Source organism: Adiantum capillus-veneris, chromosome 25, assembly GCF_014529385.1.
Source record: "Adiantum capillus-veneris isolate H3 chromosome 25, ASM1452938v2, whole genome shotgun sequence".
In the NCBI taxonomy this organism is placed as follows: Eukaryota; Viridiplantae; Streptophyta; class Polypodiopsida; order Polypodiales; family Pteridaceae; genus Adiantum; species Adiantum capillus-veneris.
Window position 1 is genome coordinate 122636969 of NC_140955.1, and position 23650 is coordinate 122660618.

The 23650-nt window shown below is 44.9% G+C and overlaps 1 protein-coding gene across 1 annotated transcript in view; it reads left to right on the forward strand.

Annotated features, from left to right (window-relative positions):
- Positions 1–23311, forward strand: part of LOC147425571 (Polyketide cyclase / dehydrase and lipid transport protein) — a 34850-nt gene extending 11539 nt beyond the window's left edge. Inside the window, exons 2-3 of the mRNA XM_086499591.1 lie at positions 20854–21021; positions 22906–23311. Coding sequence (XP_086355717.1) covers positions 20854–21021; positions 22906–23115 — 378 coding nt within the window. The 3' untranslated portion in view covers positions 23116–23311. The remainder of the gene's footprint in view (positions 1–20853; positions 21022–22905) is intronic.
- The last annotated feature ends 339 nt before the right edge of the window (positions 23312–23650 follow it).

Below are 23650 nucleotides of genomic sequence, written 5' to 3' on the forward strand. Positions count from 1 at the left end.
AATGCTCACACGCTTAAGTTTTTCGACTGTTGCCCGGACTGCCCCCACCTACCTGGATAAGCTGCCCGATGCCCGCGCTTGTGCCCGACTGCCCGCGCTTGCCCGGCAAAGTACCTTGCTGCCCGGCCTTGCCCGCCCTTGCCCCGACTACCCATCATCATCCCCTGTTGGGCCCCCCTTCCCACGGTACTTCCTCAAGGGCTTTAAGCTTGCCTTGAGCACCGGTTCCCACGCTGACTCCCGGCCTCAAAAAAATCTCCTAGGGCTTTTTAAGCCCTCTTTCCCATAGCCTGCTGCTCCAAGGCAAACCTCCAAGAAGCCCAAAGCTTCCAAGCTCAAGGCCCTGTTCCGACCAAAGCTGCAGCAAAGTTTTTTGCAAAGCCTCTACACCGGCATTCAAAGGCGGCTTCTTCGAGCATACAAAGCTTTTAAAAGGGGAGCTCCAAAGGCATCCAAAGCCAACTTCGAAGGTAAATTCCAATCATCAAAGAAGAACTCAAGGCTGTGAAGGGTGACTTCACCTCGAGTGAAGAGGTACCTCACATTTCATTAAGAAGATATTAAAATTTCAAATCTTGCAACCAAGCACAAAACTTTGCAAATAAATTTTCTATCATCGATTGTGCTCCTGTAAAGAGGCAGACACTGGCTAGGAGAGTCTCCTAAGCTAAGACTCCTCTATTGGCACAAATGGGAGACAAGGGAATAGAAGAATTCAATGGGGAGGGATTTCGCACTTCGCAAACGAAGTTAAGAGGCTATTATATGAAAAAATGTTTATGGTCTGTCATTAGCACTGCATTAGAGCAACAAGCCGAACCCGATGGGAGTGCACACTAGGGCATCTACACTCATAGCAAGTGCACAAAATTTGGCCAAAGACGAACAAGCATTGGGAATTATCATCACTTCTTTGCATGATAACTATGTGCATTTCATAGATGAATGTAAGCATGCACATGAAGCCTGGCATGTCCTAGAAAGTAATTTTGGAGCTAGAGCCAAAAGAAGCAAAGTTAGTCTTAAAAGACAACTTTACAAAGTTACTATGCTTCAAGGGGAGGACATTGCTAGCCTATTGAATAGGCTTAAGAGCATTGTCACGCAGCTCACTTACATCCAAGTTGAAGTACCAGAAGATGACAAAGTGGCTATACTTTTAAGTGCACTTCCACCTTCTTATGACCACTTAGTCACAATTCTTGAAGAAAAAGAATCCGCACCACCATTTCAAGATGTAATCAACTCAGTCCAAGTAGAAGAAAGAAAGCAAAGAGGTTCACTCACCCCATCAGGAGGAGTTTTCATCGCAACATCTTCAAGGGAAAGATATTCACCTTCAACATCAACAAACGGAAGAAAGTGTAATGAATGTGGAAGAATGGGACACGTAGCGAAAGATTGCTACACAAATAAACCTTGCAACAAATGTGGTAGGAAGGGACACCCTCCTTCTCGGTGATACTCAAGTGGAGGCAGTAGTAGTAGAGAAAGCAGCAGCAGTAGAAGCAACAGCAGAAGCAACGAAGGCAAGAGACCTGATAGAGGATCAGCTCACAGAGTAGAAGACAAAAAGGACGAAGACGAAGGCAGCGTTTGGGAAGACCCATTTTGCAGATGCAGACTCTCAACTTGTAGGGGAGGACTTTTTCATGTGTGGATACCAACTTATCATCCTGTGTGGACATCACCATCCTTTGTGGATCTTTCTTGTGTGGATTTTACCATCCTGTGTGGATATCACCATCCTTTGTGGACTTTATTTTCCTGTGTGGATATCACCATCCAACTATGTGGATTTTGTTAGCCTGTGTGGATCATGCATCTTCAGTATCTTGTCTTAGTCCAAACCTCAAGGGAAGGATTGTAAAGTGTGAGCTTTGTCCTAAGGTGTGAGTCAAGGAGAGGAGAGTGGATTTATCCCACATACTGTGGAGCAAGACTGTAGAGCTACTTAAAGCTCATTTCTTGAATCAATAAACAAGTTCATTTTGCACTACATGCTTGTTTATGGTGAGCTTGTGCTAAGCTAAGTCAATACTCAAGATTGTGTTTATGAGTCCAAGCTAATTCTATCTTGGAACCTAATTCACTTGAGTGATAACCTTGCTTACACACGCTCACACACTTGCACCATGTTTCTCTTTCATCCACCATAGCTAGCACGATCCAATTCCTAACACCTGCCGCAAAGGGGAAAGGAGAAGCCAACTGTTGAGTCCAAGGCCTCTGTCCCCCTAGCTGCAAGGAACAGAACATGGACCCTAAAGCAGGCTGCCTCATGGTATGCTGAGGGGTCACCGAGAAAACGAGTGAAGTCGTAGTCGAAGAAGTCCCATCGGCGCCGGATGTCAATGCTCGTCAGACCACGAGGGATAGCTGCAAGGGGAGATGTCTGTACTTGTAGAGGGGGCCGCAAGAAAGGCTGGCCCTCTCTCGCCAAGGGACTCGTGGCAAAGGCGCTTCCAAGAGATCTCCTAGCAGCCGGAGAAGGCCCTGTCCCCTGGGTCGACTGTGGAACTGAAGCGGGAGGGGGGGGGGGGGGGGAGAAGGAGCAGGGGGGAGCGGTGGAGAAGAGGGGCGGGGGGAAGCGGCAGAGGTAGAGGGGCGGGGGGAGGATGAGGAAGAGGAGGGGAACTCTGGGGGGTGAGGGGCTGTTGAGGGTGCAACTGGGGTGGGGGCTGGAGCACGGACTTCCTCCTGCTCAAGAGGACCAAACCGGTTCCCCGTGGGAACCCACTGCTGCTAAGTAGGCGCTTGAGGACCACTCTGAGTACCAGGCTGTCGTTGTGGCCCCTGTCGTCGTCGACCACGGACCTGCTGCCATCCCTCCTCCGCTGGAGCCCCAGGCTCAGAGGGTGGCTCTGCATGTGTGCGCTGTCTCTCTGTCCGTGTCTGTTGGCCAGTCCTTGTAGGCTCGGGCCGAGGCTGTGGTGTAGGTCGAGGCCTCCTTCGTGGACAGGCTGACCCATCTGTCGACAAATGAAGCACTGGTTCGGGAGGCCCGAATACTCCACACTTTGTCTAAATCAACCCCCACTCACCCGAGGTAGAAGAATACCTTCGGGAGCGTGTGAGTGTCTGACCAAAACGCGAACTGAGGGAATGCTAGCCGCCTTGGCAGCTACTGAGGCTGCCGTGCGAGGTGTCTCCAGGACCGTCCCAATGGCTGAGCCGATCCTGGACAAAAGTGGTAAGCACTCTCTCCGCAAACCCGGAAAGCAGACGGAGATGGGGATGTCTGCCTCCTGTACTAGAACATTCGAAGCAGGGTCGAAACCATGTCTCCACTGTCGAAAGTTGGCTCGGATGGTCAACGGACTCATGGCGATGACCTTGGACGCCATCTCGGAGGTCTCAAACTCGATCTGATAGTAACCTCGTCCGAGTATTTGTACGTCCAAGATCTTGCCCACCTCTCCGAGAAGGCGGGCCTGGAGAAGGTCACGCAGCTTTCCTCTGCTAGGTCGGGTGCCGAGAATCTTGCAGATGACAGAAGTCGCCTGCAAGCGCTCTACCTCTGCGGCTAGGCTCGCTTGCTTTATCGGCGAAAGAGCAAGTCGAATGGTGGGCTCTGCGGGGTCGGGCGAGGGGGCTTCGGACGAGTCCCTCTGTGGCGGAGCTGGAGTCTCCATCTGTGTCTACTGCTGTGGCGAAGAAGCGGACGGTGAAGAGACTCTGCAACCGAGCGCGCCGAGCACGTCCAAAGAAGAAGTGTTGCCTGCATTCCTTTGGCACTCATATACCAAAGCCGGTAGTGCCACACCACACTGTCGACTTCTGTAGTTGTTGCACAAGTTGAAGGTTGTGTGCTAACAGTACACAAGTATAGTGTACCAACCTTTTCTCCCTTGGCAACCACCAAAGATCCCTTTGAGATCTTCCACCGTTTGTTTCTGAATGCAATGTTGTGACCTTCATCGTCCAATTGTCCTGTAGAAATCAAATTTTTGCGAAGAGGAGGAACATGCATAACATCTTTAAGCTTCCATTCATTTTCGTTAGCAGTTTTGACAGAAATTGTACCTTTGCCGACAATCTCACAAGCTTCATCATCTCCCAAGTATACATACCCAAAATTACCTTTGGTATAAGCTTGGAAATGTTGCTTGTGTCGTGTCGCATGGAATGAAGCCCGAAATCTACTATCCAAGAACTAGACACATTGTCCAATGAGAGAATTAGAGCATCTTGCTCTACTTTACCTGCCACATTGGCTTCCGATGTTGGCTTGTTGTCTTGAGACTCTGACTCTTTCTTCTTGGACCAGCAATCCTTCTTTACGTGGCCCTTCTTGCCGCAATTTTAACATTCAAGAACTGACTTTGTGCGTGACTTGCTTCGCCTTGAGCGATCACAACCCTTTTGGTTTTTAAACCTCTCCTTAGGTCTTCCTTTTGTTTCCATTGACAGTGCAACACTTGATGATTCTCTTGTGCTTCTCCCTCGCATTTCCTCGCTTAGGAGAACACCCACAACATCATCAAACTTAGAGTATTTGTGCCAGAGATAGAATTACTTACAGCCATAACAAGACTGTCCCAACTATCCGGTAGAGATGATAGTATAAGGAGAGCTCGCACTTCGTCATCGAAATTGATTTTCACCGATCGAAGTTGACTTATGTTTGTGTTAAAGTCATTTAAGTGTTCTGCAACTGAACCATTCTCTGCCATCTTTAGATTGAATAAGCACTTCATGAGAAATACCTTATTGGATGCCGATGGTTTCTCATAGAAGTCGTCAAGTGACTTCATCAAGTCCTCCGTGGTCTTCATCTCCGAAACGTTGAAGGCCACCGTTGACGCTAAGATTAACCAGATTGTTCCCAGTGCCTTTCGGTCAAGGACAATCCATGCTTCATCTGCCATCGTTGCGGGCTTCTTTGCAAGACCACCTAGTGGCAAATAGAGGTCCTTCTGGTAGAGATAGTCTTCAATTTGCATCTTCCAATGTTGGTAGTTTTTGCCGTTGAACTTCTCAATCTTGAGCTTCCCTTTCTCCGCCATTACTCCCACTCAATTCAAGGAATCCTTTCCTTGAGATAATTTAGCTACGAGCAAACCTTGCTCTGATACCAGTTATTAGGAAATATAACGTAGCTAAGTAGATAATTGAGTAGATTACGTAATGGAGAGAGATAATTTACACACACAAGAGATTATAGAGGAGAGAGAGAGAGAGAGAGAGAGAGAGAGAGAGAGAGAGAGAGAGAGAGTACACACGATATACGTGGTTCACGCAATGTGGGCTACGTCCACGGAAAAGCAGCCACTCAATGGCTTTAGTACTTCAAAACAAGAAGTAGGTTACAAAGGGATTATCCCCTTGATAGAGCTTCCGCCTTGCTTCAATCTCACCACCTCACACGCACCTTGTTGCATCAACTTCACACTATGAAATGTGTGTAGAAATGGCCTCCTTTTATAGGCCAAAAGGGCTGTCCTCTCTCATTAGAGTCAGCCATGTGTAGCCGCCATTGTGTAGATAAGTCCAAATCGGACCCTCCAATCCGCCATATGTGGCCGCCCTTGAGAAGACAAGTCCTCCTTTGAAATCAATCACCGGCCATTGAATTCGGCCATCGGCCATTGACTTCCGACCACCGACCATTGACTGTTAAGAAATATGACGTAGTTAAGTAGATAATTGAGTAGATTACTTAATGGAGAGATAATTTACACACACAAGAGATTATAGAGTAGAGAGAGAGGGAGTACATACGATATACGTGGTTCACCCAATGTGGGCTATGTCCACGGGAAAGTAGCCACTCAATGGCTTTAGTACTTTAAAGCAAGAAGTAGGTTACAAAGGGATTATCCCCTTAATAGAGCTCCCGCCTTGCTTCACTCTCACCACCTCACACTCACCTTATTGCATCAACTTCACACTATGAAATGTGTGTAGAAATGGCCTCCTTTTATAGGCCAAAAGGGTTGCCCTCTCTCATGAGAGGCAGCCATGTGTAGCTGCCCTTATGTAGATAAGTCCAAATCGGACCCTCCAATCCGCCCATATGTGGCCGCCCTTGAGAAGACAAGTCCTCCTTTGAAATCGGCCATCAGCCATTGACTTCCGACCATCGACCATCGGCCATTGACTACCGACCACCGGACAACCGGCCAAACGACCGGCTGGTTTCCGACCACTTTTTGATCGCCGTCCGGCCATAATATTCCGGCTCGAGACTGGGCGTGAAAATTTTGGTTTCCAACGAGTGATTTTATTTTCCGGCAAGTTGTTTTTCTTCACGCACGATGGCTTCTCCTCATAATGGGAGCCTTACAAATATGCGTTTTTAACAACGAAAATTACAAGGGGTAAATCAAGCTCCATAGTTAACACAAAGTTCACTTCTCACCTTCCACAACCTTGATGCATGCACCTGAGATTGGAAAGCCTGCTAGCCACAGCCTCCAACACAAACCCAAACCAAACTAAGATAGCTAGTATGTGAAAGAATGTGTAATGTGTAGCAGAAGTGGTTTAGGAATAATGCATGTATCTGTTCCTTTATCACTTCCCTTGCTTTGCCTCATATCATCTGGAGCAAGAACTAACCCTTTTTTGTCTTTCAAGTATAAAAAACTTCTACTAAACCTTAACAAAAATAACTAGGGTTTCAAATTAAGCTTCTCTGGCTCATCTCAATGCCCTGCAGCTTGTTGGCTTCTCACACTCTTTGTTCGGCTTTCCTTTTCCCGTCTTAGCCCACTCTTGCTTTCACGCTCACTCTGTATTCTCCTTGCAGATGTCGCGCCCTTTGTCTTCAGAAAAATTCAACACACTGCTGCTTTTCAAGCCGTTCTCCAAGCATGACTCGGGCCTCCTATTAGGAGGCTTTTAAGGCTTAGTGCTTTTTATTTGCTTCATGCAATAACCTACTCGTTGATCTCTGCAATAATAGTCTATTTCAATTGCTCGCCGTTCTCCAGGCATGACTCGGGGCTCCTATTAGGAGGCTTTTAAGGTTTAGTGCTTTTTATTTGCTTCATGCAATAACACATGCGTCGAATTTTGTAAGTCAACAGCTCTCGCTTTTTATCGTCGACGCTCAGTTGTCCCTTTTTTATGCTTAGCTTGCCTTTCTTATTCCTTCATTGCTCGTCAATTCGTCAGGTTGCTCCATCACAGACCTGCTCAGATGCTTTCAACCTCCTCCCGCTCTGGATTCCACCTCTCTGCAAACCGCACTCTCCCCACGATGCTGCTTGACCTTCACCCCATTTCCTCAGTGCCCTCAACGCCTTGTTTGGTGCCTTGCAACTCCTTTTTCCCTGTAGCTGTGCGCTCGTCTATCCCTCATCAACCGCTCGTTGGCTTCTCAGCCCCACCTTTTGGCTTGTTGTATTTTTCTTCTTTTATACAGCTCACCTCTTTTAACAACTCTCCTTGCTTTTAAAAATGGCTGGCTCCTCTTTATTTACGTGTCCATTCACATTGGCCTTCAATTTGAGCATAGGTTATGCATTCGAAGAAAGGCCTTTCATTTTGCAGCTGAATGGCAGCCAAAACATTGCTAAGCTCAACCTTCCAGGCGCAAATTTCAGTTACCATCAAAATCCTTCAGGAAATTTTCCAGTGCATTTAGCCTATTTTCCCTATTTTTGACATTTTTCACTTATTATTTTTAAGTGACTTTTGTTGGGAAGTAGGTAGGGCAATTTTGCTAAGTTTGTATAAATAAAAACCTAGCGCTAGCACTTTCTGGCAGAAGAGGCAGCAGGAGCACCCGCTCAACAAGCAACTTCTTAGCAAAACCCAAGAGGCCTAGCGTTTTCTGCATCAGCGGGACAACCCTAGCATTTTTCATCAACAAGACCGACCTTCGCGATTTGTGCACAGCAGATCAGCCCGGCCTCATCACGACACAGCAGATCAGCCTAGTGTCTTGCATTTGCAGGACAACCGGTAGCAACAGGAACATTTTCAGCCCTAGCATTTTTGCATTAGCATAGTGTTTTGCAGATTTCCCACGACGAAACATCAAGGAACATCAGCGTTTTCAGTTTTCAGCCTTTAGACATCGCAGAAGAAGTCCCAAACCTCACAGACCTCACCTTCTTGCAGCAGTTCCCCGTCGCACGGTCAGTTTCCGCAAGGTTTACAGTTTCAGCCCAGAAAACGCAGATTTCAGCATCTACGTTCTCAGTGCATCGTCGTCGCATCGTCGCCATCGACATCGTCCCCGACATAGAGTTAGAATTCAGCAGATACAAGATTTGCAGATTTCAGCCCTTAGCGATTCCAGATTTCAGCCCGTCTCGTCGTCATCCTCATCGTCGTCGACATCGTCGGCAAGTCCAAGCATTGTAGAGATTTGTGCAATCATAAGTAGACCGCTCTCGCCATAGAGAGTGGGGCCTTTGGAGGAGGGTTTTACAACATCTTTGGTGTCGTATTCTCTTCTCTATCTCTCAGTCTCATACACTTTCACGCACAGTGTCCATTCACTTCGTTTATGATCATTGCACTCTCTCATTAAGAACGGAAGGCTCTCCCTTCCATAAGAACAAAAAGGAACCTTGAGCACATGATGGAGCACTCATCTTGAGAAAAGTTCAAACATTCATTCCGCTGCACCTAACATTGGTATCAGAGCTTTGGCAGTGTTCTGTATCACTCAAGGAAAGAGTCACAAGAACCACATTTTTTTTTTTTTTGGTTGTTGAGGTCGCATGAACCCAAGTTCGCTTGGGCATGTCGATCCCTAATCATGTTTTTGAAGACTGACAAGAATCCCAAGAAAGAAGGGCTTGTCCAGCCTCCCCTTGTGCCTCTTATCACTCATTGAGAGCGGACCGTGCACTTAGCGGTTGGCCAATCGACGTGAGGTGGGAAAAAGCAACCTTGGTGTGAGCGCAAGACTGCCAAGGGGTGCGCCCCCGGAAAAGAGCAGAACTCGGGTGAACCCAAGACCCAAAGAACCAAGTTCCTCGAGAACTTAAGAACCAAAGATCACAGTGCATGGTCATCATCGGAAGCGGAATGGATACTTCGCATACAGGTGATGAGCATGGGAGTGGCGAAGAAGAGTTTTCCCCACCCGGAGTTCCCCATCGACGCCACGATTTGTACCAAATTCTATGGAGGCGATGTTCAAGTCGATGATGGCACAACAACAAGAAATGAATCGAGTTGCGTTGGCACAACTAGAAAGAAAAGCAGAACGACAGGAAGCCAAGGACTGCGAGCGCGAAGAACGAAATGAAAGAATTGCCATACAACAAGAAGCGACTCGCATTGCCTTGGAACGCGAGCGCGATGAACGAGAAGAAAGAAAAGCACAAAGACAGAAGGAAGCTGAAGCAAGACGAGCGGCCTTGGAGGCCAAGTGTGAGGCTCAAAGAGAACTCCGCACTCAAGAATTGGTTCGACAAGTACTTGCCTCGAAGTCCGAACCAGCCAAAGATTGTGGGAGTTTCTCAAGTGGCGCAAGCCACGATGCGAATTCCAACAACCCAGTCACAGAAAAGTTGACTTTCAGTAAGTATGATGGTAAGATGGATGCTACGGTTATTCATTCTTGGTTGCATCAATTTAATGCTTATTTTGCGACAACTAAGAAGACAAGAAATAGCAAAGTTTTGACGGCAGCCATGTACCTTGCCGGTGATGCCATCAATTGGTACCACGCATGGCAAGAGGCACAGTTAGACGCGCACCTAGAGGAAGCCGACGAATTCACGCACCTTTCCTTCAATTGTGGCTGGTTTCCAAGACAAGCTCAAGGCGCGGTTTATGCCACCTCAGTACCTCGCACGATTAAAGGACGATTGGCGAGCTCTCAAGCAAATTGGTATGCCGGTTATGTCTTTTTCTACTCGTGTTTTGCAGCTCGGTACCCAATTACGCAAGTCGGATGATGAGCGCAAAGAGGCATTCCTTTTTGGATTGGACGAGTATATCAAGTACGATGTCGAGGTGCTCGATCCAATCGATCTCAACAAGGCGGTAGCGATTGCTCTCGCACAGGAGATGAAGCACAACAAGGGAAAGCCTAAGGAGAACAAGACTTCCACAAGTACCTCTCAGACTTCTCAGAACCCTCAGAACGGTAAGAATGGTAAGAACGGTAACTCTTCTAACCAATCTTCCAATAGTCTCTCATGAAAGAACTCTCAAAGTGAACCCAAGGGTAAAGCTAACACAATTGCTAAACCTAAGCTCACTCCAAATGAAAAGGTAGCACAAGGAATTTTAGGAGGATACATCACATCGGAAGAACAAAGCACTTATTCTAAGGAAGGTCGTTGTTTTCATTGTCACATTAAGGGTCACATAAAAAGAACATGTCCTAAGCTTGACTCTAATGAATCTAAAGAATCCACAGAACCCACTTCCTCTGTCAATGCAATCAATGACAACACGAGTGTGCCCCAAGTTTCTCCTGACCCTCCCATTGATGAGTCTCTCATTAAATGTTATGGTCATATGACGGGGCAGCGTTTTGTCATATTGTTTGACCCAGGCAGTGTAAGATGCAACGGAATGAATGTTTGAACTTTGCTCAAGATGAGTGCTCGGAACTGTGCTCAAGGTTCCTTTTACTTACGGAAGGAATAGCCTTTCGTTCCTTTAGTGAGAGAGTGCAATGGACACAAACAAAGTGAATGGACACAGTGAATGGAAGTGCATGAGACAGAGAGATAGAGAAGAGAATACGACACCAGAATGTTGTCAAACCCTCCTCGAAGGTCCCACTCTCTATGGCGAGAGCGGTCTACTTATGATTGCACAATTCTCTACAATGCTTGGACTTGCCGACGATGTCGACGACGACGAGACGGCTGAAATCGGAAAATGCTAAGGGCTGAAATCGGAAAATCTTTATCTGCTAAATTCTGACTCTATGTCGGTGACGATGTCGATGGCGACGATGTGATGACGACGCGCTGAAAACCAAGATGCTGAAAACTGCGTTTTCCGGGCTGAAATTGCAAACTCCGCAGGATCTGACCGTGGGGCGAGGATCTGCTGCGGGAAGGTGAGATCTGCGAGGTTCAGGGGTTCTACTACGGGTACTGACTGCTGAAAACTGAAAACGCTGATGCTAGGGCTGATTCCGTCGCGAAGATATGCAAAAACGCTGAGGTTGGTCTACAAATCAAAAACGCTAGGGCTGAATTCTGTGCTTCTGCAAAAACGCTAGGCTTCTGCTGTGTCTTGTTGTCGCCGGGTTGGTCTGCAATGCAAAACGCTGGGGCTGATCTGCAATGGAGAAAAACGTTGGCTGTCCTTGGCTGAAAACGCTAAGTCTCTTGCCGGGGAGGGTGTCTTACTGAGAAGTTGCCTGTTGAGTAGGGTGCTCCTGCTGCCTCTTCTGCCAATTAGTGTTAGCCTAGGTTTGCTTATATACAAACATAGCAAAATTGCCCTGCCTACTTTCGAACAAAAGTCACTTAAAAATAATAAGTAAAAAATGTCAAAAATAGGGAAAATAGGCCTATGCACTGTAAAAATGCTACTGATGGGATCTGACTGGAATCTGATGGTCATGCTGTGTGCAACCACAGGATATGCATCTAATCTAAGTGTCTGGACATGCACGGTCTGCGAACAGACTCACAAAAGTGCCAGATCACTTCTAATTCTAGACTGACTTGACTGAACTGAACCCTTGTCATGATGTAGCTTGTCCACGGACACATAGGGTTGGATGTGTCATGTGACATCCCCTCCTTTCCAAAGTGAGGTACTGGTACCGAACTGTATGTCCTGTGGGGGTTCTTTGGACCTTGACTCGAGAGCCAAGATCAGTTCCTTGTGATCGATTGAATCTGCAATGGGGTTAGCTTCACTAGACAAGGTAGCAACTAAACCATCATCCTTGTGAACAATCACGTCATCTTCCTGCAAATCCTCATGCTTGTGAGAAATCACATCTTAATCATGCAAATCATCATGCTTATCATTATCATATTCAAATCATCATGCTTATCATTATCATGCAAATCATGTGTGTCATGCTTTGGAGACGAAGAGACTGAGAGAGAGTCCTTTTCCCGAATCTCTTGCATCTGTGCCTGCACTTGAGAAAAGAGTCGCAACAACTCTTGCCCACGCTCTATGGCTGCTTCTCTTTCTGCTTTTCTTTCTGCGTGTCTACGATCCATTTCTGCTTTTCTTTCTGAGTGTCTGCAATTCATTTCTGCTTTTCTTTCTTTGCATTCACGATCAAATTCTGCCATTCTTTCTGCTTGTCTTGCTTCGTGTTCTAACTTCCTTTTCATAAACATCTGGTCCAAAACCTCCATAGGAGTTAGTTCAATCCTTGACGTAGATGGGCAAGGGGGAGGGTCGGAAAAACCTCCTAGTGGGGAAAATTTTTCTTCGCCTCTCTTATGCTCATCACCTCCAAGCGAAGTATCCATTCCGCTTCGAGTAATGACCATCCACTGAAGTCGTGGGTTCTTGTGGTCTTGGGTTCTTAAGTTCACGAGGAACTTGGGTTCTTGGGATTCTTGGGTTCTTGAGGGTCTTGAGGTTCTTCTTTCGCTTGCAATCTGTGTTGAGAAGGATCTTCTCTTCACCCGAGTTCTACTCTTTTCCGCGTGCGCACCCCTTGGTGGCCTTCCGCTCACACCAAGGTTGCTTTTTCCCACCTCACGCCGATTGGCCGGCCGCTAAGTGCACGGTCCGCTCTCAATGAGTGAAAAGAGGCACAAGGGGAGGCTAGACAAGCCCTTCTTTCTTGGGATTCCTGTCACTCTTCAAAAACACGACTAGGAATCGACACGCCCAAGTGAACTTGGGTTCTTGCGACCGCAACAAGAAAAAAAAAATTATGTGGTTCTTGTGGTTCTTTCCTTGAGTTATACAGAACATCGCCAAAGCTTTGATACCAATGTAAGGTGCAACGGAATGAATGTTTGAACTTTGCTCAAGATGAGTGCTCCGAATTGTGCTCAAGGTTCCTTTTACTTACGGAAGGGAGAGCCTTTCGTTCCTTTAGTGAGAAGTGCAATGAACACAAACAAAGTGAATGGACACAGTGAATGGAAGTGCATGAGACTGAGAGATAGAGAAGAGAATACGACACCAGAATGTTGTCAAGTCCTCCTCCAAAGGCCCCACACTCTATGGCGAGAGCAGTCTACTTATGATTGCACAATTCTCTACAATGCTTGGACTTGCCGACGATGTCGACGACGACGAGACGGCTGAAATCTGAAAATGCTAAGGGCTGAAATCTGCAAATATTTATCTGCTGAATTTTGACTCTATGTCGGAGACGATGTCGATGGCGACGATGCGATGATGACGCGCTGAAAACACAGATGCTGAAATTTGCGTTTTCCGGGCTGAAATTGCAAACTCCGCGGGATCTGACTGTGTGGCGAGGATCTGCTGTGCAGGAAGGTGAGATCAACGAGATTCGGGGGTTCTACTGCGGGTACTGACTGCAGAAAACTGAAAACGCTGATGCTAGGGCTGATTCTGTCGCGAAGATCTGAAAAAACACTGAGGTTGGTCTGCAAATCAAAAACACTAGGGCTGAATTCTGTGCTTTTGCAAAAACGCTAGGCTTCTGCTGTGTGTTGGTCTGCAATGCAAAACGCTGGGGCTGAACTGCAATGGAGAAAAACGCTGGCTGTCCTTGGCTGAAAACGCTAAGTCTCCTGCCTGGGGAGGGGGGTCTTACTAAGAAGTTGCCTATTGAGCAAGGTGCTCCTGCTGCCTCTTCTGCCAATTAGTGCTAGCCTAGGTTTGGTTATATACAAACATAGCAAAATTGCCCTACCTACTTTCCAACAAAAGTCACTTAATAATAATAAGTGAAAAATGTCAAAAATAGGGAAAATAGGCTTATGCACTGTAAAAATGCTGTTGATGGGATCTGATTGGAATCTGATGGTCATGCTGTGTGCAACCAGAGGATATGCATCTAATCTAAGTGTTTGGACATGCACGGTCTGCGAACAGACACAAAAGTGCCAGATCACTTCTAATTCTAGACTGACTTGACTAAACTGAACCCTTGTCGTGTTGTAGCTTGTCCACGGACACATAGGGTTGGATGTGTCACGTGACAGGCAGTATGCATGATGTGATCAGTCCCTCTCTTGTTGAGAGAGCCCGCGTAGAAGTTAGTCAGAAATCTCCTCTCGAGGTCTCTGGCTTTGCTCCCGGTATGGACTCTCTTATCACGAAAGAGTGCCTTGATGTGTTGTTTACAATTGAACAAGCTGCTTTCCGAAATTTTTTGTCTCTCCTCTTTTAGGATGTGATATGATTTTGAGCATTCGATGGTTTCGTGAGCATAACCCTCTCATTGATTGGGAGGCTAACACTTTCACTCTCAATGCCAAAAGTAACTCTCCCATTGTCATTCGTGGAGAGGAAGTGGTTCATTCTCCCTCTCTCATTGCTAATGTGTAGGCGAAGATTGAACGGATTCAGGAGAAGGAGATTCTCTCAGTCTCTTCTTCTCCAAAGCATGATACACAAGATTTGCATGATGATAAGCATGATGATTTGAATGATAATGATAAGCATGATGATTTGGATGACACTGATAAGCATGATGATTTGCATGATCAAGATGTGATTTTTCACAAGCATGATGATTTGCATGAAGATGATGTGATTGTTCACAAGGATGATGGTTTAGTTGATGCTTTTTCTAGCGAAGCTAACCTCGTTTTGCAGATTCGATCGATCACGAAGAATCGATCTTGGCTTTCGAGTCGAGGTCCACGGAACCCCCTCAGGTAGTTTGGATCCCTCAGGAAGAATCGATCTTGGCTCTCGAGCCTAGGTCTCAAGAACCCTCAGAGGAAGTACTGTGTTCGAATGATTCGTCAGCACGCATTGTTCGAGTGTTTCATTCGTGACAGTTTCCTGTATTTTAGTCAGCATCTTTATGTGATCCCTTTTCCTAGGCATGACATATTGTACGTTGAGCACGTTTCACTCATGAATGAGCACGACTGTATGCAGATTGTTCATAAAAAGCTGAAAAGTATGCATTTAAGGAAGTCACATTCCATGTCTCTTCCTTGCACAACAAAGTTGTAGAAAGAGCACATGAAAGTATGAGCACCAAGCATGGGCATTTCCGTTGTGAATTGTCACAGTTGATTGATTTAGATCATAAGAAAAAGATTTGATCTCATTGTTTGCGTGTGTGTGGTGAACGGTTTGGCACTCCGTCTCTTTGTTCATCTACATTGCATGTACAGTCTATTAGGACGACAAGATTTTTTCCAAACACTTTACATGGAATAGGTATGTTGATGGTTTTGTGTTGGAAATGGTTTCAGGAATTTTCAACCATGGAGATTCTTGAAGAAGAAAGAAGCATGACTCTCAACGAAGTTGAAGCATTGAAGGAGCCACAGAAAGACTTTGTGTCGCTTTTGGCACGGCCTAAAGAAGCAAGCGTTGCAGATCTTTATGAAGTTCAAGTACCGCACGACACACATCGGAGTGGGCCGGCGAAGAGTCCCTTCCAGGATTCCGAATGCTATTGGCGATCTCCCTGAACGCCATATAGTTCGGTACTAGTACCTCACTTTGAAAAGGAGGGGATGTCACGTGACACATCCAACCCTATGTGTCCGTAGACAAGCTACAGCATACAAGGGTTCCGTCAGTCCAGTCAGTCTAGATTAGAAGTGATCTGGCACTTTTGTGAGTCTGTTCGCAGAAAATGCCTAGACACTTAGTGTAGATGTATATCCTCTGGTTGCACACAGCATGATCATAAGCATTCCCATCAGAATCCATCAGGATACTTCAGGAGAATTTTCCAGTGCATTTAGCCTATTTTCCCTATTTTTGACATTTTTCACTTATTATTTTTAAGTGACTTTTGTTGGAAAGTAGGTAGGGCAATTTTGCTAAGTTTGTATAATAAAAACCTACGCTATCACTTTCTGGCAGAAGAGGCAGCAGGAGCACCCGCTCAACTCGCAACTTCTCAGCAGAACCCAAGAGGCCTAGCGTTTTCTGCATCAGCAGGACAACCCTAGTATTTTTCATCAACAAGACCAGCCTTGGCGATTCGTGCACAGCAGATCAGCACGGCGTCATCACGACACAGCAGATCAGCCTAGCGTCTTGCATCTGCAGGACAACCGGCAGCAACAGGACCATTTTGAGCCCTAGCGTTTTTGCATCAGCATAGCGTTTTAGAGATTTCCCACGACGGAACATCAAGGAACATCAGCGTTTTCAGTTTTCAGCCTTTAGACATCGTAGAAGAAGACCTGAACCTCGCAGATCTCACCTTCCCGCAGCAGTTCCCCGCCGCACGGTCAATTTCCGCGAGGTTTACAGTTTCAGCCCGGAAAACGCAGATTTCAGCATCTACGTTTTCAGCGCGTCGCCGTCGACATCGTCCCCGACATAGAGTCAGAATTCAGTAGATACAAGATTTGCAGATTTCAGCCCTTAGCGATTCCAGATTTCAGCCCGTCTCGTCGTCGTCCTCATCGTTGTCGACATCGTCGGCAAGTCCAAGCATTGTAGAGATTTGTGCAATCATAAGTAGACCGCTCTCGCCATAGAGAGTGGGGCCTTCGGAGGAGGGTTTTACAACGTCTCTGGTGTTGAACGCCCCCCTTGCTGCGTCATCGCTGCCTCCCCCCCCCCCCCCGGCTGCCCTCGCGCTGCCCCCCGTCCCCGTCTGCCCTCGCGCTGCCCCCCGCCCCTGCCTGCCCTCGTTGCCATCGCGTTGCCTCCCGCCCCCGCTTGCCCTTGCGCGGGGCAGCCCAGCCCAGCCCGCCGGCCCCCCTGCTGCGCGTTCCCGCCCGCTGCTCCTTGCTCGCGCTGTCCCCCAGCCCGTCCGTTGCCCCTCTTTCGCGCCGCCTCCCCCCCCCTCCCCCCGGCCCGCTGCCTCTTGTGATCCCACACTTTGCCCGCCTTATCCGCTCCCCCCCCCCCCGTCTTCTTCTTTCCCGAAGATTCTTGCATTTGGCTCTAATCCTTCAAACGAAGAAGTTTCTACCAGGTTTGAAAGAAGTGGACTTAGAGTTCTATGAAGATTGTGTTTATGGTAAACAAAGAGGTTAAAATTTCAAAATTCTGGAAATAAAAGAAAAAATAAAAAACTTGAGTTGGTTCATTTTGACGTTTGGGGTCCTTCAAGTATACCATCACTTGGTGGCTCATTGTACTATGTAACATTCATAGACGATGCGACTAGGAAAACATGGGTTTATGTAATGAAGAATAAATCCGATGTGTTTTCCATATTTCAAAGGTGGAAAGCTTTGTGGAGAATGAAACAGGTACTAAGGTTAAATGCCTCAGATCCGACAATGGAGGCGAATATTGCAGCCAAGCTTTTGAAAGCTTTTGTGCTAGCAATGACATTCGGAGGCAAAGGACAACCCCAAGGACATCTCAACAAAACGGGATTTCGGAAAGGATGAACAGGACAATCATGGAGCGAGCACGAAACATGCGGCTACATGCAGGTCTACCGCTTGAGCTTTGGGCGGAGCTGTAGGTATGTCTGTGTACTTAATCAACCGGTCACCCTCAACGGCATTGGATGGGGGAGTTCCAGAAGAGGCATGGACAGGTAAACCGGTGAATTATGCATTTCTCAAAGTGTTTGGGTGTGAGGCTTTCATGCACATAGATAGAAACCTAAGATCAAAGCTAGATGCAAAGTCCGAAAAGTGTTTCTTCATTGGCTATGGAGAAGGTGACTTTGGGTATCGCCTATGGAATCCTGAAGATGGTAAAATCTTTAGGAGTAGGGACGTAATTTTTAACGAATAAAATATGTACAAAGACTACTTTGAAAGAAAACAAAGAAAAGAAACAGGTGATGAGTACATGGAGCTTGAGGATGGTGAAGACTCAAGGACTGCAAATGGTGACAATGTGCAACAATGTTTACCAAATGAGGAGCCTCAACCTATTCCCCGAAGATCCACAAGAGCAAGTAGACCTCCAGAAAGATTTGTTCCTTCTTTCAACCATCTCTTGATCTCAGATTCTGGAGAGCTAGAATCATACAAAGAAGCTATGCATCATGAATCCAAAGAAGAATGGATGAAGAGCATGCAAGTGGAGATGGACTCACTACATCGCAACCAAACATGGGAGTTGGTTGAGTTGCCTAAAGGTAAGCGGACACTGCAGAACAAATGGGTGTATAAGGTGAAGGAAGAAAAAGGTGGGAAGGAAAGGTACAAGTCTAGGCTTGTGGTAAAAGGGTTTTTCTCAAAAGAAAGGTATCGACTTCAATGAAATATTTTCTCTTGTTGTAAAAATGAACTCAATTAGGTTTGTCTTAAGCCTTGTGGCTGCTCATTATTTAAATCTTGAGCAAATGGATGTAAATACGGCATTCCCTCACGGTGACTTAGAGGAAGAAATTTACATGAACTAACCAAGGATATGTGTCTAAAGACACAAGAGGAGATAGTCTATACGTCTAAAGTTCCATATGTTGCAGCGGTAGGTTCTCTAATGTATGCTATGGTCTGGACAAGGCGAGATATTGCACATGCAGTGGGAGTTGTGAGTAGGTTCATGGACAACCCAGGTAAAGAGCATTGGCAAGCTGTGAAGTGGATACTTAGGTATCTAAAAGAGACAATAACAAATGCTTTGTATTTTGGAGGAACTAATATTTTTCTTCAAGGGTATGCTGATGTAGATATGGCAGGTGACAAAGACACTCGAAGGAGCACTACGGGCTATGTCTTCACGGTTGGAGGCAGAGCAGTAAGCTGGGCTTCAAAGCTACAGAAAGTGGTCTCACTTTCTACCATAGAAGCAGAGTATGTCGCAATGACGGAGGCAAGCAAAGAAATTCTGTGGCTTCACAGATTCTTAGAAGAGCTTGGATTCAAACAAGACAATTGTGTTTTGTATAGTGATAGCCAAAGTGCTATCCATCTTGCAAAGAACTCAGCCTTTCATTCAAGGACAAAGCACATTGAGGTGAGATATCACTTCATACGCACTCTTTTGGAAGAGGGACAACTAAAGCTAGGAAAGGTGCATACAAGTGAAAATCCTGCAGACATGTTTACAAAGGTGGTCAACAAGGAGAAGTTGAGCTTTTGCTCATCTTCAATCGGCATTCAAGGATAAGAAGCCAGGATGGAAAGCAGTCATAGGTTTGGTTTGGAGATCAGTCTCCAAGTGGGAGATTGTTAAGTATGGAGCTTGATTTACCCCTTGTAATTTTCGTTGCTAAAAACGCACATTTGTAAGGCCCCCATTATGAGGAGAATCCATTGTGCGTGAAGAAAAATAACTTGCTGGAAAATAAAATCACTCATCGGAAACCAAAATTTTCATGCCCAGTCTCGAGCCGGAATATCATGGCCGGACGGCGATCGGAAAGTGGTCGGAAACCGGCCGGTCGTTTGGCCGGTTGTCCGGTGGCCGGTAGTCAATGGCCGGTGGCCGGTGGCCGGAAGTCAATGGCCGATGGCCGATTTCAAAGGAGGTCTTGTCTTCTCAAGGGCGGCCATATATGGACGGATTGGAGGGTCCGATTTGGACTTATCTACACAAGGGCGGCTACACATGGTTGCCTCTCATGAAAGAGGGAAACCTTTCTGGCCTATAAAAGGAGGCCATTTCTACACACATTTCATAGTGTGAAGTTGATATAACAAGGTGAGTGTGAGGTGGTGAGAGTGAAGCAAGACGGGAGCTCTATTTAGGGGATAATCCCTTTGTAACCTACTTCTTGTTTTGAAGTACTAAAACCATCGAGTGGCTGCTTTCCCGTGGACGTAGCCCACATTGGGTGAACCACATATATCGTGTGTACTCTCTCTCTCTCTACTCTATAATCTCTTGTGTGTGTAAATTATCTCTCTCCATTAAGTAATCTGCTCAATTATTTACTTAGCATTGGAAGCTGGTGCATTGATAGGAAGATTTTTTGAGGATGGCTTCTTGATCCTCCGGCAGATTATCATTATTTGAAGAGGAGTTTCCTCCAGTCGAATAATCCTGTCGATATGGACGATGACTAAAAGCAGAAGATTGGAGACCTTACATCTGCAACTCCTCACAAGAATTAAGAGCATTTGGTACTCCTCTTGTTCGATAGGTCTATTGATTCAACTCACATTGCAAACGAGAACATGTTTGTAAATACTGGGAAATTGAAGACGGTTGTGAATTCAAACAAAGAGTCCTAAATTGTGCTCATTTTCAGGAGATTAGGATTAAGCAGGTGGGAATGAGTAAAAAATAGAATGATGGGAGAGTTATTGACAATTTAGAACACATTTAATATTCTTGTATTGTGTTTGTAAAACATCAGTTGTTTGAACATGAAGGAGTCTTAATTTGCAGTCTTACATTCGGCAATACCTCACAGCAATTGAAAGCATTTGGTGCTCCTTTAGTTCGATAGCGGCCAGGGCTATTGATCCACCTTACATTGCAAACGAGGACATGTTTGTACATGGAAATTGGATACGATTGTGAATTTAAGTAAAGAGTCCTAAATTGTTCTCAATTCTAGAAAATGCGGATTAAGCAAGTGGGATTTCAAAAAAGGGAAGGATGGGAGAGTATCGACAGTTTAGTTTACACTAAATGTTTGTTTATAAAATATCAGTTGTATGAACATATAAAGGGGTCTTCAGATGAAGGAAACATTTCTATTTAAGAAATGTATGCAACTTTGGAGTGGAACTGAAGTCATACAGTTATGGTACTGAGGTAAGGAACGATTATGTTTTCTTCACTATATTTTATTTGGCACATTTAACGATGAATCTTTACTAAAAGTAGATTATTGCGTAGATTTTGTACTTTTTGGTGGTGTACCTCGATAAATTCAAATGCATGGTCTCTTGAGTATTGGTGTTTCTTCTGCTCCTTTTGTTTCAGCGTTTAGTTATGCATTTTCAGATTGGAGAGCAAAATCTGGCCTTAGGTTTGAAGTTCAAAGCCAAGGGTGTGATCATTGTTGAGGAACGTCCAATTGAGGTTCTCTCTTCTAGTATTAGTCGCCAAATCGATTTTGAGATGATAGAGGGTGATTTTCAAATTTTCAAAGGCGCTTGGCAAATGGAACAGGTAGCTTTCTGACCACAGCACTTGTATGTCAAACTTGTAAGGCTTGTATATGACTTAGTTTGAATTTACAGTTAAAATATGACTTGTTAAAATGTATTACTTAGTTTGATATACAAGACTTAGTTTGAATTCTTTCAAGTTTCTGGGATGGTGGTGAAAGTTAGCATCAAAGTCATAGTCAGTTTGGCTCTGAAAGTTCGAAAGAATAAAAGGGTTGCAATTTTTTTTTGAAAACATCAAGGAGCAGTGTTTGCAAGTTTTAAGTTGCGTACATTTCAAATTTTCAAACCCTTTTAAAATGGGTTTATGGAAGTTATGGGATTCTCATGTTGAAACGAGTAACACATCTGTTTAAGAATGAGATAAACTTGTCTCAATAAGATAATAAGCCCCCCCATCTTTTCTTTTCCAACCATTGGTTGACATCATTTTACTAGCTACATCCCTTTTTCATGGAGGTCAGCAAGACAAAGGGCACTTATGCAGAGTTTTTGGGCTACTCAGATGGGATAAGGACAGTCTTTTGGCTATTTGGATGGGATGAGGTTCAAGGAACAATAATGGCCATATCTTTCCAATATAGACATGGCAGCTATGGGACCTATAATAAGGGGCATATAATACGTGTAGTAGACATATTTTTCGCAGATAAAAATTAAATATGTTGGTTTTTTGTTAAAATATATTTTCTTACAAATATAAAGTATAGGTAGCCCACTTGAATAAACTTTTTTGCATTAATATGATTGAAAATTGAAACATGTAAAGATTAAAGTACACTTAAAACTCAATGTGACTTGAGCCTTGGCTTACAAAGCCCTTTTAAAGCCCTTTTAATAAAAAGCCCAGTCCCTGACTTTCAAAAAGGCTCCACGTTTTTTTATCGAAACACATGATAAAATGCAATTTTTGAGTGGCATCAGGTATGGTATTCCTCATTCACTTGAGAGATTTCTTTTTAGGGAATGACATGGTGTGTGAGTGACACTTGTTTGTAGCTTGAATTTTTTCGATAACAGGATGGTCCTTTTGTTAGAGAATTTGAGAAATAACAACTATCTGACATTTCCAGAATGCAGAGCTTCTGGAAACCGTAGTTTGCGACTAAGACTCATATATCACGTACAACATATACCATGTGTCAGATGCAATAGTATTCAGTCGATGTATAGAGCTGATAGGTATTATTTTCTTTTGGAAGACTACCACGAGTCTATAACTTACTTGTCCCTTTAAGATGAAGTTGGGCCTTTTTCTGATTTCTTCTAGTTATGAATATCATGTGAAAATCATGGTTTTTCATACGCCAATCGAACGGCATACACATACGGGTATAGAAGTACGGAAAAAGTATGATTGAGACCCTTGAAAATACCATACATCAGATTTCATACTCCAGAAAGAAAGTAGGGGGAAACATGACAAGGTTATATCATGTGGGAATCATGGTTTTTCATACGCTAATCGAACGGCATACACATACAGGTATAGAAGTACGGAAAAAGTATGATTGAGACCCTTGGAAGTATTATACATCAGATTTCAAGCTCCAGAAAGAAAGTAGGGGGAAACATGACAAGGTTTGGGGCAGAAAAAAAAGACAGACTTCAGAACATAAAAAGAGGCCAAAAATGTTGCAGGTTTGGGGCAAAAAATTCCGTCATTAGCTGTTTGAGCCCAAAATTTGGGCCGTATTTAAAATGCTCAGGATGATGTATGATATTCCAAATCATATATATACACGTAACATTTGCTTATGAAACATAGCATATGAACAAAACTATGGTTGTGATGATGGGTTGAATCATCATCTTGAATGCTTCTCACACAGTGAATATTTCCAGTTTGCTCAAGTTTAGTAGTGTTTTTCTACCATCTTGCCAGGTGTCAGATGACAACAAAAGATCTGCCAATAATGAGTCAGTCGCTTGTTCAAGTTGCGGGACGGTACTGACTTATGTGGTGGATGTACAACCGAAGGTCTGGCTACCTGTGAGACTCGTGGAAAGCATTCTAAGCAAGGAGATTCAGAATAACCTATTATGTGTTCGCAACAAGGTTCTAAAAGTTCATTCATTGTTGCCTGCTTGTTAGAAGCCAATGTGATTTCTACTGATGAGCAATTCACAGTGTAATCTCATCGATGAATAACAGTATGATGTATGCAGTTATTTATTTCGATGAGGCGTGGTTATGATGTATTCTTCTTGTAATGATCGTTGAGTTCATCATCTTGATTACTGTATTATAAATATTTCCAAGACATAGTACCGATTGATTTGCAGAAGCATGTTATTGTGTATAACGGCTATGTTGATCCATCTGGCATTGATCTTATAGCGAGGGATAAGAGGGAGGACGGCATTGGGCTAATACATGGTGGAGCCTTGCATTCCCTCAATGCCTTGTATTAGGAGATATGAGAGGTTGAAAAACTAGGTGTAGCCTTGTCTTATTCATTATACACAGAGCGGAACGAGGACCTGAACTTACGAGTAGTGCTGGGTTCTACCAGAACTGACGAAGTGAAGCTTCATTCGCATGAAAATGAATTTCTAGTCAGATTGCTTCAATGCAATGTAGAACCTCCATGATCTTTCAATCTTACAGTGAGATGGAAAGCCATCAG